At 38.9% G+C, this 14,917-nt stretch overlaps 1 protein-coding gene across 15 annotated transcripts in view; it reads left to right on the top strand.

The window, feature by feature from the left end:
- Window positions 1-14,917, top strand: part of TTLL5 (tubulin tyrosine ligase like 5) — a 280,545-nt gene that overhangs the window by 190,505 nt on the left and 75,123 nt on the right. For all 15 annotated transcript variants that reach the window (XR_012516125.1, XM_039469444.2, XM_074392954.1 and 12 more), the window contains one exon: window positions 11,458-11,653. Coding sequence is in view for 14 of the 15 variants with exons in the window: in XM_039469444.2 (XP_039325378.1) it covers window positions 11,458-11,653 (196 nt within the window). In the remaining variant the exon portion in view is untranslated. The remainder of the gene's footprint in view (window positions 1-11,457; window positions 11,654-14,917) is intronic.

The raw sequence follows: 14,917 nt of genomic DNA, 5'->3' as shown, positions 1-14,917 counted from the left end.
GAAACAGTGTCCAATAAATGTGGATTGAATTGCACTGAAATGAAATAACTACTTAGGCATGTACCTTTACATATGATCCCAGTATTGCAAAGTACAAGAAGAGAAAAAGTAACTTTATAGCTAAAATCAGGAAATCATAAAAACAGGGAAATACTAACATGAGTTTTGATTAAAGATAAGTGAAAATGCTGTAAATTTTTGTTTGCATGTTTGTCTGTTTAAAATTGAGGTATAATTATATAAAGTAAAAATACATCTATTTTGGTTGGGTGTGGTGGCTCATGCCTGTAATCCCAACTCTTTGGGAGGCCGAGGCGGGCAGATCATTTGAGGTCAGGAGTTCGAGACCAGCCTGATCAACACAGTGAAACCCCGTCTCTACTTAAAATACAAAAATTAGCTGGGCATGGTGGTGTATACCTGTAATCCCAGCTGCCCAGGAGGCTGAGGCACGAGAACCGCTTGAACCCGGGACAGGGAGGTTGCCATGAGCCGAGACCATGCCACTTCACTCCAGCCTGGGTGACAGAGTGACTCCATCTCAAAAAGAGAGAAAAAAACATATATTTTAACTGTTCAATTTGATGAGTTTCAGCAATCTTATATGTCTGTGTAACCACCATACAATACAACATATAGAACATTTCCATCACACTTCAAAATTCCTTTGTTTTTTTCCAGTCAGTACTGCCCCTCCCCACTGGTAATATTTCTTCTGACTCCTCTCACAGTAGATTTGTTGTGCCTGTTTATAAATGGAATCACACATTATTTGTTCTTTTGTGTTTGGCTTCTTTCATTTAATACAGTGTTTTTGAAATTAATCTGTTTTGTTGCTTATGTGAGCAGTTTTCATTCCTTTTTATTGAGTAGTATTTCATAGTATGAATATACCACAGTTTGTTTATTTCTCTAATAATAGGCATTAGGATTGGTTCCAGTTTTTGACTATTATGAATACAAATTCAATGAAAATTCTTATGCAAAATTTTTTAGCCATATTTTCCTTTCTTTTGGGTGAATACCTAGAAGTAGAATTCTTGTCGTGTAAATATATGTTTTTACTTTATAAGAAACTGACAAGTAGTTTTCTGCAATGATTGTATCATTTTATACCCCCATCAGCAATGTATGAAAGTTCTAATTGTTCTTCATGTTCACTAACATCTGATATTGTCTGTTTGATTTTAGTCATGTTAGTAGATGTAAGATGTTTGTTGCATTTCCCTGGTAAATACTGATGTTGAGAACTTTTCATTTGCTTCTTAGCCATTCACACATTTTCTTTTGTAAATTGCCTGTTCAAATCATTTACATGTTCTTAAATCTCATTATTTTAATTATTTAAATCAACAACAACAGGGCATTTTTATATTTTATCAGTAGAAATTCTTTGTCACATATGCATTCCTCTATTGCAAATATTTTTCCTCAAAGGCATGTCTTGCTCATTCATTTTCTTTTTCTTAGTGATGTCTTTTGATGAGTAGAAATGTCTTGATTATGGTAGTTTTATAGTAGTCTTGAAATCAGGTGATATACGTCCTCTTTTTCATGATTATTTTGATTATTGTAGATTCTTTGATTTTTTTTTTCCATAATGTTAAAATCAACCTTTACTGCTACCAGAAGTATGCTGGAAGAAAAAAAGAAAAAATACCAACATGTCAGTTTTTTCAACAACAAAAACAAAGCCTGCTGGAATTATATTGTGATCGAATTGAATCTAGAGATAAGTTAGGGGGTAGTTTCCAGTTCTGGTAGTGGCTACCTCTTTATCTGATCAATCTACTTGATGAAATATAAAATACAACTATTTAAAGGCACTGGAGGGTGAACAAAAGCTGATTGATACTGGAGAGGAATCAACATTTGAAAGAAGGGAATTGCCAGGGGCGAGTTTTCTGTTTGTTTTCTCTTGTTGCCTTTTCACTTAAGGGCAAGTCATAGTTTGCACCACATGGAGCAGATAGAACTTGCCCCAAAATCTACAGCCTTAACTGGCTGGATGAACCGAAGGATGGAGTTCAGGACAACCACATCTGCTGTAGAGGGAGAGGGAAACTCTAGAAATGAGGCATCTCCAGAAAAGGGAAGCCTGAAATCAACGTAGAAAATTTTCCCAAATTTCTGACTGACCCCTGACTAATGCATATGCAAGACATACTTCAAAGCATGCAGGCAAAGCAAAAAGGCCTTATCAGAGCTGCAGCCCACTGAGTGGAAGAAAGAATTGCAATCTGAGGTTTGCCAAGTTAACCGTCAATTAAAAACACATACACATACATTCTTTAGAGTGACATAATACAATCCAGTCTCTACAACATATATCATTCAGAATATCCAGGATACAGTATGAAACTATTCAACATAGGAAGAAATAGGAAAATATGACCTGTCCTCAGAATAAAAGATAATCAATGAAGACCAATCCTTAGAAGGCCCAGATGATAGAATTAACAGACAAGGATGTTAAAGTGACTGTGCACAAGGATATAAAGGAAAATATGCTTTAATGAATGAAAAATACAAAATATTGGCCAGGCATGGTAGCTCACGCCTATAATCCCAGCACTTTGGGAGCCTGAAGTGGGCTGATCACCTGAGGTCAGGAGTTTGAGACCAGCCTGGCCAACATGGCGAAACCCCATCTCTACTAAAAATACAAAAATTTGCTGGGTATAGTGGTGCATGCCTGTAATCCCAGCTACTCCGGAGGCTGAGGCAGGAGAATTGCTTGAAACCAGAAGGTGGAGGTTGTAGTCAGCCAAGATCATACCACTGCATTCCAGCCTGGGGGACAAAAGTGAGACTCCATCTCAAAAAAAGTAATAACAGTAATCAAGACAGATTTCTAAATGGAAATTGTGAAACTGAGAAAAACAACATCTGAAATACAGAATATACATCTTAACAATATTGAGTCTTCCAGCGAGTCAACATGGTATATCTTTGTACTTATGTGGGTTTTGCTGAATTTTTTTATCCTTTTTTTTTTTTTTTGAGACAGAGTTTCGCTCTTGTTACCCAGGCTGGAGTGCAATGGCGCGATCTCGGCTCACCACAACCTCCGCCTCCTGGGTTCAGGCAATTCTCCTGCCTCAGCCTCCTGAGTAGCTCGGATTACAGGCATGTGCCACCATGCCCAGCTACTTTTCTGTATTTTTAGTGGAGATGGGGTTTCGCCATGTTGACCAGGATGGTCTCAATCTCTTGACCTTGTGATCCACCCGCCTTGGCCTCCCAGAGTGCTGGGATTACAGGCTTGAGCCACCGCGCCCAGCTGTTTAATTTTTTTAAATTAATGTTTTATAAATTCACTGTAGCGACCTTATGTATTTTCTACTAGATTTATTCTTAGGTATTTGATGTATTCTCATGATATTGTAAGTTTTTGTTGTTGTTGTTGTTGTTTTGAGATGGAGTCTCTCTCTGTTGCCCAGGCTGGAGTGCAGTGGCACAATCTCGGCTCATTGCAACCTCTGACTCCCAGGTTCAAGTGATTCTCCTGCCTCAGCCTCCCAAGTAGCTGGAACTACAGGTGCCCACCACCATACCCCGCTAACTTTTGTATTTTTAGTAGAGATAGGGTTTCACCATATTGGCCAGGCTGGTCTGGAACTCCTGACTTTGTGATCCACCCACCTCAACCTCCCAAAGTGCTGAGATTACAGGCGTGAGCCATTGTGCCTGGCCAAGTTGTATTCCTTTTTAAAATTTCATTTTCCAATTGTGTATTTCTAGTATATAAAAATATTATTGTATTTTGTTTATGGATCATGATTCCTACAACTTTGCTACATTTATTTATTAGTTCTAGCAGTGTTTCCATCAAGTTTATAAGGTTGTCTATGTAAACAATCATTTGTCGGCCGGGCGCGGTGGCTCAAGCCTGTAATCCCAGCACTTTGGGAGGCCGAGGCGGGTGGATCACAAGGTCGAGAGATCGAGACCAACCTGGTCAACATGGTGAAACCCCGTCTCTATTAAAAATACAAAAAATTAGCTGGGCATGGTGGCGCGTGCCTATAATCCCAGCTACTCAGGAGGCTGAGGCAGGAGAACTGCCTGAACCCAGGAGGCGGAGGTTGCGGTGAGCTGAGATCGCGCCATTGCACTCCAGCCTGGGTAACAAGAGCGAAACTCCGTCTCAAAAAAAAAAAAAAAATCATTTGTCAATGAATAATTTTTTTTTCTTGCCTTATACCAACTAGGTCATCCATTACTGGTGTTGAATAGAAATGTTTTCTAGTTTACTAAGAATGTTTGTCATAAATGGGTGTTTGATTTTGTCAAATGCATTTCATGTCTAGTATTAATATATGACTTTTCTTCATTCTCTTAATGTGAATTATATGAATTTTTTTCTAATGTTAGCCTTGCATTCCTATGGTAAATGCCACTTGGCTATGATATAGTATCCTATTTGTATTTGATTGGTTGGTTGATGAGATAGATAAATTTTATTAGCTAATATTTTGTATTATGTATCTGTGTTCATCAGACGTATTGGTCTGAAAAGACCAAAAGAAAGTAATTTTTTTTCTTGTAGTATCTTTGTCAGATTTCTGTATTAGAGATATGCTAGCCTCATAGAATGAGTTGGGAAGTTGTTTTTTTCCCCTCTGCTCTTTTCTGAAAGAGTTTGTGAAAGATTGGAATCATTTCCTCTTGTTTGATAAAATTCTTTTTTTTAAGATAGTAGTCTCACTCTGTCGCCCAGGCTGGGTGCAATGGCATGGTCTCTGCTCACTGCAACCACCACCTCCTAGGTTCAACCAATTCTCCTGCCTCAGCTGGGATTATAGGCACCAGTCACCACTCACAGCTAATTTTGTATTTTTAGTAGAGATGGGGTTTCCCTATGTTGGCCAGACTGATCTCGAACTCCTGACCTTAAGCAATCCACCCGCCTCAGCCTCCCAAAGTGCTATCATGCCCAGCATAGAATTCATTTTGAAATCATCTGGGCTTAAAATTTTCTTTCTTTGTAAGAAAATGTTCAGGTTTTTAAATTTGAAAAATATGTATTGTGGTCGGGTGCAGTGGCTCACACCTGTAATCCCAGCACTTTGGGAGGCTGAGGTGGGCGGATCACCAGAGGTTGGGAATTTGAGACCATGCTGACCAACATGGAGAAACCCCATCTCTACTAAAATTGCAAAATTAGCCAGGCATGGTGGTGCATGCCTGTAATCTCAGCTACTCAGGAGGCTGAGGCAGGAGAATCGCTTGAACCCGGGAGGCGGAGGTTGTGATGAGCCAAGGTCATGCCATTGCACTCCAGCCTGGGCCACAAGAGCAAAACTTCGCCTCAAAATATATATATATATATATATATATATATATTGCAACAGTTCTATGATTCACAAAGCACTGTTAGCGGACCTGGGAGCCTTGAGGAAGTTGAGAAGAGTGGGGGATCCTCAAGACCATTCGAGGAAGCTAATAGAGTCAAACCATTTTCATAGTGATACTTTTTTCACTGTATTGAAATTTGCACTGATGGTACAAAAACGATGGTGGGTTTATAAAACTGCTCATGCCTTAGCACGGATTCAGGCAGTGGCACCAAACTGTAGTAGTAGTCACTGTATTCTTTACCACCATAGCATTTTCACTTAAAAGAAATGCCAGTGCTACTTAAGAATATCCTTGATAAGCAGTAATAGTAATTTTTTATAACTCAACACTGGAGTATATATCTTTTTAATATTCTATCTGACAAAATGAGATGTACACATAAAGCAATTCTGCTGCATAGCATGTGATAGTTGTCTCAAGGAAAGGCATTTGTGACTGAACTTGAAAGAGCATCTGATAGACAAACGTGGTTATTTGGATTTGGATGTTTGGCAGACGTTTCCTCAAAAATAAACAGTGAGCCTATCACTTCAGAGTATAAAAGTGGCAGTATTTGTTGTCAATGATAAAATTGCAGCTTTTCACTGTGAGTTTGACATCTTCCTAATACTTGAAAATTTAAATCTCTATACGTTTCATAAAGTGCCATTGAAGTGAATAGTCTGTCTTATAAAGAAATAATTTCTCCCCAGAAAGCACCTCCTTCATAGCCTTATAGTGTTTCACACCAGAAGCACCACTGGCATTTTAAGCAGCACACATTTTCCTAATATAAGACTGTTCCTTGCTTTTCTGGATATTTAGTACCCTGACCTCCACCTATTAAATGTCAGTGATACCTCCACCTCCATCGTTGTGACAGTTGAAAGCACCATCAAAAAGAGCAGGGGCATCGTTGTACATCGTAACTCATGTTTGTCTGGACTTGGGTGGAGGAGGCTGGTGAAATAGACCATGGAATCACACTCTGTACATATATAACAATCCTCTGCATATCTTTATAGAGAGTACAACTTCCTGTTGAGGTTTTGCTTTACATTTTTCAGATTCCCTCCAAGTTCCCTAAAACTAGTATCCGTTTGATTTAACCATAGGGAAAAGTATAGCCCTTCGATGTTCATTGCTGGAGGTTGCAGGTATGCTGCAAGAAGGGAAGTTGTAGAGAAAAACATTTCATCCTGCAGTGCCACAGTACAATGTAGAAAAAATAAAGTTCTAAATGGATAGGCAAATAAGAGAATGTAGTATTTAGAAAAACTTACTACATTGTTGCCTATTCACTACATAGGTACAGGGGAAATATAGCATAATTCACTTTGAATCAGATGTTAAGCAAAGAGCCTTTTCACAGCTAATTTTCTTGGCTCCATATACTCTGTTGTAGAAATAAAGTAAAAACGATTAGAAGATATTTACAGGGGCTATGTACAATTATTATGTTTTAGTATTGAGCAAAGAAAAACACTAAAGTTTGGAGAGAATGATTGAACCTCAAAATTTTTGGTGGTAGAAAACATTAGAAAAATAGAATTCGTTGAGGTTCAAGAATGGGATGGAATTTTGGTTGAAATGGAAACTATGAGCTGCCTAGAAAGGAGTATTTAGATCTATAAACTCAGGCACCAGAAATCAAGGAAAGGCCAAGTTACAGTATACCTGGCCTCATCTGTGTCGATCATTATGGCACTTGCATATTGCAAACCCCAAAGGCTTGTGCTTTACGTGTGAGATACCATGACCTGAGTAACACCCACTGTAACTCAAAGCAAGCAAGTTTCTCGTGGCACTGATTACATTACACAGCTGAGCATTTCTGCCCCCACCCACTGTTGCACTGTAAAAATTCCTGCCTCTTTGCTAAAAGCCTCCACTTGCTTGAGAAACTTCCTTTTGTGATTTGTAGACTGGGCTTATGTTACTGATGAGATTAAAAACAGATTCATTGTAAAAGTTTATGATGTTCCAGTCTGTTCAATATGTGTACAGTTGGAGGAACACATCCCTTCTTATCCATAATTCCTTATTTGATCTTCTCTTGCCCACTGTCCTACTCTTTATGCATCCAGAGACCCCCACCTCATATTCACACACCTGCAAACCTGTCCACGATCATCCCCAAGTAAAGGGGCCTGGTTACAGACTTTAATTTCTGATGCACAAGAAAACATTAAAGTGAATGTCTCCTGGGGATATTTGTTATTAAAACAGCTTTTAGCAAATGAACCAATCTAGCTAGCCAGTGAAATGAATTCTGATGTAAGTTTTATAGTTATATAAATCCTTTAAATCTAATCTCTGAGTCTAGATTGCTTCCCGTAGCTGGAAACTTCTGTAACCAGCAAAGCAAGAATGAAAGAAAAATCACTGTTGATGGGCTGTCTGAATTTTTGTCCAGTTTTTGTAAATAATAGTTTCATTCTGGATTCAAAGCAGCACCTGCCCTAATTAATGTGGAAATCTCAAGGTTAATCAGCTAAAGCCGTTCCTGCTTTTTCACCTATTTCTTTCCTTCGTATTCATTTGTTCACCTGATCAGCCCACTCCTGCCTTGAACCTAGATACCTTCCTTGATGGCTGCCCCTTCTACTCACAGCTGATTCTGTTTCTTTAGCTGAGCCAGTAGCTATTCAGTAGTTCTGGGTGTTTTGTCTTCATTAAGCTTTTCTCTTCCCTCATTAATGAGAAAAGAGATAACAGGTTTTTCAGGCTCCTCCTTTCCTAACAATGTAATCCTGTTTTACTCTCACTCAACACCCTGCTTTGTGAATAATGTTAACATTTTATTAATGTATTGAAGTATTTATTTATATTTGATCAGTGCTCACCATATTTCTCCATATCTCTAGAAGTCTCTTGGGAAAGATCATGCCCTTTTAACTGTCTAATAACATGCAGACTGAGGCACTTGAAGAAGGATCACTCAAGATCAAATGTCACACTCAGAAAACTTAATAGATAAGCTGTGAGGTTTTTGGTGTGTTCTCCAAGAAGATTAGCTGATGGTATATAATTGAGAAGCTGAACCGTGGGAGCCAAACTGTGGGAGGAAATGAGTAAGGGGTGTGACATATCAGAGGTGAGATTATGAGATAGAAAGCCTTTCATCCATGGACTTCGGAATACAGTTGACAAACTTACCCTTAACGAGGGATTTGGAAATCTCTTTAAGAGAGTTGGGAAACTGAAAGCAGAGGCCCCAAAAGGCACAGGGAACAGAGGAGCATGGACTTCTGAGCTCAGCAAACATTTCACTTTGCTGCCTCCCACAGTGCTCTGATGAGTCATCAGGACAGGCTATAGATAAGCAAGTGGCTTATAGGTCAGCCTTCAGGAAGATCTGTGTAGCCTCACCCCAGGGTTGCTACACCTCTGTCATTGAAATGACTTTAATGCCAAAGGAAAGAATAACACTGATTTAAATCACTATGAACACGTCTCTCAATTTAGGCATCCTTTCATTTGTCTAAGTCCCGTTAACCAGGGCTTGGAGCAAGGTTGTTCACCATGAGAGTCTTATGTTTCTTCTATGTAGTTTTCTTATCACTGTACCTAAAAAGAAAAAAAATATGGTGTAATTAAAGGAGCTCCCAGGCTGGGTGCAGTGACTCACACCTGTAGTCCCAGCACTTTGGGAGGCCAAGGCAGGCAGATCACCTGAGGTCAGGAGTTCAAGACCAACTTGACCAACATGGAGAAACCCCATCTCTACTAAAAATACAAAATTAGCGAGGCATAGTGGCACATCCCTGTAATTCCAGCTACTCGGGAGGCTGAGGCAAAAGAATCGCTTGAACCTGAGAGGTGGAGGTTGCAGTGAGCCGAGACTGTGCCATTGTACTCCAGCCCGGGCAGCAAATGAAACTCCGTCTCCAAAAAATAAAAATAAATTTTTAAAAAAAGAGGAAGGTCCCAAGAATAACCAAAAGTGTTAAGGAATCAAAGTACTGACAAATAAGACTGTTCTCAAAAGAAATGAGACCTTTAGAAAATCATATTAAAATATATTTAGCATTAAATTTACCATTTTAACCATTTTTAAGTGTACAATGTCATGGCATTTACTACATTTATACTATTTTGCAACTATTAGCCACCATCTGTCTTCAGAACTTTGTCATCATCCCAAACTAAAGCGGCAGTACTCACTGAAAAATGACTTCCTATTCCCTAATTCCATTGCCCTTGACAACCACCATTGTACTTTCTGTCTCTAAAATTTACCTATTCTAGGTACCTCACATAAGTGGCATCATATAATGTTTGTCCTTTTGTTACTGACTTATTTCACTTAGCGTAATATCTTCAAGGTTCTGTACATGTTGTATGTAGATTCATCTGTTGATAGTCATTTGGGTTGTTTTCATCTTTTGGCTACTTTGCACAATGCTGCTATGAACATTGGTATACAGTTATTAGTTTTAATTTCAGTTCTTTTCCATATATATCTACAAGGAACATTTCTGGATCATTTGGTTATTTTGTGTTTAACTTTTGGAGGAACATTGGAAGTGTTTTCCACAGTAGCTGTACCATTTTATATTCCCACCAGCATTGCACGAGGGTCCCGGTTTTTTCACATACCCAGCGACCCTTGTTATCTTCAGGTATTTTGTTTTGATAATGGCCAGCCAAATGGGAGCAATGTGGTATAAATGGGGTCTTTTCTACTGGGAGCAATGATCTGAGCGGGGAAATGTAGTCTAGAGTTGTAAAGACTTCAGCTAGGAAGTACACAGACATGGTCACCAGAATCTAGAATTTAAGAATTTGGGGTTGGGCGCAGTGGCTCACACCTGCAATCCAAGCACTTTGGGAGGCTGAGGCAGGCAGGTCACTTGAGCCCAGGAGTTGGAGACCAGTCAGGGAAATGTGGTGAAACCCCTGTCTCTATAAAAAATACAAAAATTAGCCAGACATGGGGGCACACGTGCACCTATAGTCCCAGCTTCTCAGTAGGCTGAGGTGGGAGGATCACCTGAGTATGGGGAGGTCGAGACTGCAGTGAGCTGTGATTGCACCCCTGCACTCCATTCTGGGTGACAGGGTAAGACCCTGTCTCTAAATAAATAAATAAACAAATGGGCAAGGAAGATAGTCAAAGTATTTAACAAATAAAGCATAGCATAGGTACTGATTATTCAAAAAGGCCCCCGGCACTTCGCCTTCCTGGGGTGTACAGATTGTCAGCCTCAGTGGGGACCATATTGAGGTAAATTTGGAATAATGAAAAAAGTGTCTTCCCCCACCATTTATGTTACCCAGTGATAGGGACATAAGCTCAAATATAAACAGCTTCTAAAAATATTTAGATATTTAACTAATGCATGGTCAAGACGAAACAAGAATTCTGTATGATGAACCCTTTTCCTTTTGAAGTTGATGTTAAAGAAGATGACTGTGTGTCTGTTCCTGCCCTGCCTTAAGTTAGCCCACCATCCTGCACTTGAAGCTCTCTGAGCTCTTCTTGTAGGTCTTCTGGCAATCACAGGGGAGTGAAATGCTTTTTTTTTTTTTTTTTTTTGAGACAGAGTTTCACTCTTGTTACCCAGGCTGGAGTGCAGTGGCGCGATCTCGGCTTACCGCAACCTCCGCCTCCTGGGTTCAGGCAATTCTCCTGCCTCAGCCTCCTGAGTAGCTGGGATTACAGGCATGTGTCACCATGCCCAGCTAATTTTTTGTATTTTTAGTAGAGACGGGGTTTCACCATGTTGACCAGGATGGTCTCGATCTCTTGACCTCGTGATCCACCCGCCTCGGCCTCCCAAAGTGCTGGGATTACAGGCATGAGCCACCGCGCCCGGCCAAAAATTCTTATTTCAGTTGTTTGACATCCAGCAAATATATTGTACATTTAGCATGTGCCAGGCCATTTACTATGTGCTAGGAAAAGAACAGAGTGCAAGGCAGACCCTGTCCTTGTCATCATGGAGCTACGGTTTAGTGGGGGAGTCAGATAATATCACACAAGTAGATTTGTAATTCCAAACTGTGCTTGGTTCCATGCAGGAAGAATACCCAAGACATCTATCTCCTTTCCTTTACATTGTTCATACAACCACTTACTCTAAGTAACCTGAGTGCTTTTCTCTTTAGGAGCCTCCAGACAGGTGGCTTTGCCTGGGAAGGAGAGGTAGAAAACAACGTGTACAGCAAGGCTACAGGGGTGGTCCCCCAGCACAAGTATCATCCCACAGCTGGCAGCTACCAGCTCCATTTTGCCCTGCAGCAACTTGAGCAACAAAAACTTCAGTCCCGGCAGCTCCTGGACCAGAGTCGAGCCCGGCACCAGGTAATTCAAGATAAGTCTTTTCCATGTTGCTAATATCTTCCTGCTGTTGGGTTTTTTGTTTGTTTGTTTGTTTTTGTTTTTGTTTTTTAAGGTGAATGAATGAGAAATGTAGGATTGGTTTTCCAAACCCATGCCACCCTGGCTTGGATAGCTCATGGGGGAGTCTACTCTTGAGGAAGAAGTGTTCTGCAGCTGTAACATTGGCTTTGCTTGAAGGTGATGCTTAACCAGTGTTTGACGTGGTTTCTTGATTTGAATATTGCTATGCAAAAATCTCTATTGTAGTGTCTCCCCTTTCTGTTGTATGATCTTAGTTTAGCAACCTCTCATAGGGTCTGATTCTAAGACACCTGAAAGCTAGCATTTTAATCATCTTTATTTCGAAATATTCTACTTTCTTACCTTGATATCCTTGGCATACCTAAGTGATATTACTCATTATCTAAGATTTTCAAGGAATAAATAACTTGCAAGTTCTTTTGGTAGGAAATGGGTGTAGGTTAGGCTGCAGGTCTTCTATAAATGACAGCTATTCATTCCACAAATGTTTACTGTGTATCTATTGTGTACTAGGCACTGTTTTAAACAGTGGGGCTATAAGGTGACTGTACACAGAAAAATCCTTGCTGTTGTGGAACTTATGTGTAGGGAGATGTTGATTCACTACTCACTGTCCGTAAAATACCAGAAACTCCTGAGTGTATGTGTGAGGGAGCTATATAAGTATATTGCACGAATATATCAATATGGCCTCAGTTGTACAGAACAGAAAGGATGACCTCACCAAAAATTCAGGCCACCAAGAGTTAAATTTTTCTTGGTGACTCAGGATCATCATTAGAATAATTACTCTGTTTCTACAGTGGAGTTTTTGGACTGAATTAGTACTGATTCTATAAGCTTTTCTGACACTTGGTTATGTGAAGAGATAACCTTTTCTCAGTCTGAGCTCCTGATCAATCATTTTTTTCTTATAAAAATGTAATACATAATGTGCATGAGTTTCTACAAAATTATTATTTACTCAAAAACTAAAGCAACGTTTACCAAAGGTTTTTTCCTCCAAATAAAACAATTATTCTTATACTTTGTGTCTTACCTTTTCAACTACTATGCATAACAAAATGTCATTTTGTTATTTCAACATAGTTCATCACTTGATCATCTTTACCTGCAGTAGTATACTCTGTACATAACATTAATTCATCATAATTGAGAAATTGTAAGTGCAGGCATTTGCGAAGTAGTTCTTTAGACCATTTTTACTGGAGAAAATAAGATTTCTTAATCTGGAAAGCATAGAGTATAGTATCTCATTGTAATTACCATATCACTTTCTATCTTGTAAAATTTTCCTCATTTAGAAAATCTTGGGGATAGTAGACACATTTAAGCCACTTTTCATTTTCACAACTGCAGATACAAATGTGTGTCTTAGTTTTTGCTTAAATTTGTGTTCTTAGATTTCTTAAAGCTTTTTAAACTTTAAACTCCCTGTCATTCAGAGTACTTGAGAATGCCAACTTAATCAGACACTGGATCGTGGAAGTATCACTGTATAACCTGTGGTCAGGTTATATAGTGATATATATATCAGGTCCTTGGCTCATTCCTGGACAACAAAATAATTTGTGCACCAAACCCCTGCAACATGCCATTTACTTTTATAACAAACCTGAACATGTACCCCTGGATCTAAAATAAAAGTTAGAAAAAAAATATCTCTGGCTCTGTTGAATCTAGACAGTTGGTACATTTTAAACCATGCTTCAATACCTTGAAATGGTGGATGATTGAAGAAGGAGAGGCAGTTTTGTTGATTTGCACTTAGAAATTGCTTCATTTTTAAGTCCTTCTCATACTTTTGATTAGCTTCCATCACCTCACATTCCTTTGAAAATTCAGAGTATTGTACTGCTATTCTTGTGTGGAATTTTTTTTCACTGAGGATTATACTGGTTTAGTTTCACTCAATTATGAAGTATATGGAAATTATGTTTTTTAGAATGTGTCGGAATATCTGTTTTAGGCAGGAGGCAGAACTCCCAAGAAGGGAGTTATCTCGTTCTCCTGGAGAGCGAACAGAAAATCATTCATCATAATTGTATATATGTGTATAACATTATTTTATTTCCTCTGCCCCACACCCCGAACCCGTTCTTCTAAACCACAGCTAATTTAGGTAAAAATGAATAAGGGTGAAGTTTCTGGGACTATAGGAGAGAGCTAAAGTCACTAAATTCCACTAGCTTCAAGTGTTTATAACTGATAAAATAGCAAATAAGATATTAAATATTCTAACAGGAAGAATATGTAGAAACTTAGAGCACTTTATTTCTGAGGGTACTTAGAATCACTGCACAGTGGAAGCAAAGCCCTCCTAGATTTTATGCCTTTGTATCTTACCTATGCTAGATCTGACCATTATAATTATCACTAAATTGTCGATTGAAGCATGGTTTACATTCTCAGTATTCTGTGTTTCTGACCTTGGGTTACTCTTTAGATAGCAATGGTACTTTTCTAATGAACTCACACTTTGGATTCATTTTCCTAAAGTGTAGGGAGCCATTGGTATAACTAACAGTTATGGTTAACTGCCTGTTTGAAAGCAGTGAATAGAATTGAAATCTGATTTACCTAGCATTCATCCATAAAAGAGGCCTGTTTATGGAACAGGATGTTAAAGGAGGCCTTTCATTTATATTATATTTTATTATGTTATATTACATTATATTATATTATGTTTATGAACAGCACCTCTCACATAGTAACCTCCTCATAATGTCTCGGAAAAGATCATGCAGCCTTTCTCTCATTGAATACAGAGGAACTTCTCCCTTCTTTTCTGCCTCAAATCAGAGCACTTAGATATCCAGCTTAGCGAAGGTGTTAATTTCTGCTTAAACTGTGATTCAGGATTTGAGTTTGGAAATGGACATCACTCAGCATTCATGGAGAATGAGCTTTGATCTTCATCTCAGGCTAGCATTGCACTCATAAATCTAGCAGTTGTCATACATTTAATCCCCCCGGCAAAAGACTGATCCTGTAACATGCGAGTGAGAGAGGAAAGTCACCCAGAGCCAATGGCAGAAGTTTTCATAGACTAAGAGACAAAAAAATTGGTGTGATACAGTCCATATGATAGGGAGAGTAATAAACAAAATAAGACAAAATTGAAACTATGAGCTTTTACACACTGATGGTAAAACCAGCAGTTTGAAAAATATTGTTTTAAGTCAGAGAAGAGGTCAGCAAACT

This window comes from Saimiri boliviensis, chromosome 2, assembly GCF_048565385.1.
Source record: "Saimiri boliviensis isolate mSaiBol1 chromosome 2, mSaiBol1.pri, whole genome shotgun sequence".
Lineage (NCBI taxonomy): Eukaryota > Metazoa > Chordata > Mammalia > Primates > Cebidae > Saimiri > Saimiri boliviensis.
Note: the sequence above shows the minus strand (reverse complement) of the source record. Positions and strands in the feature narration are given on the sequence as shown.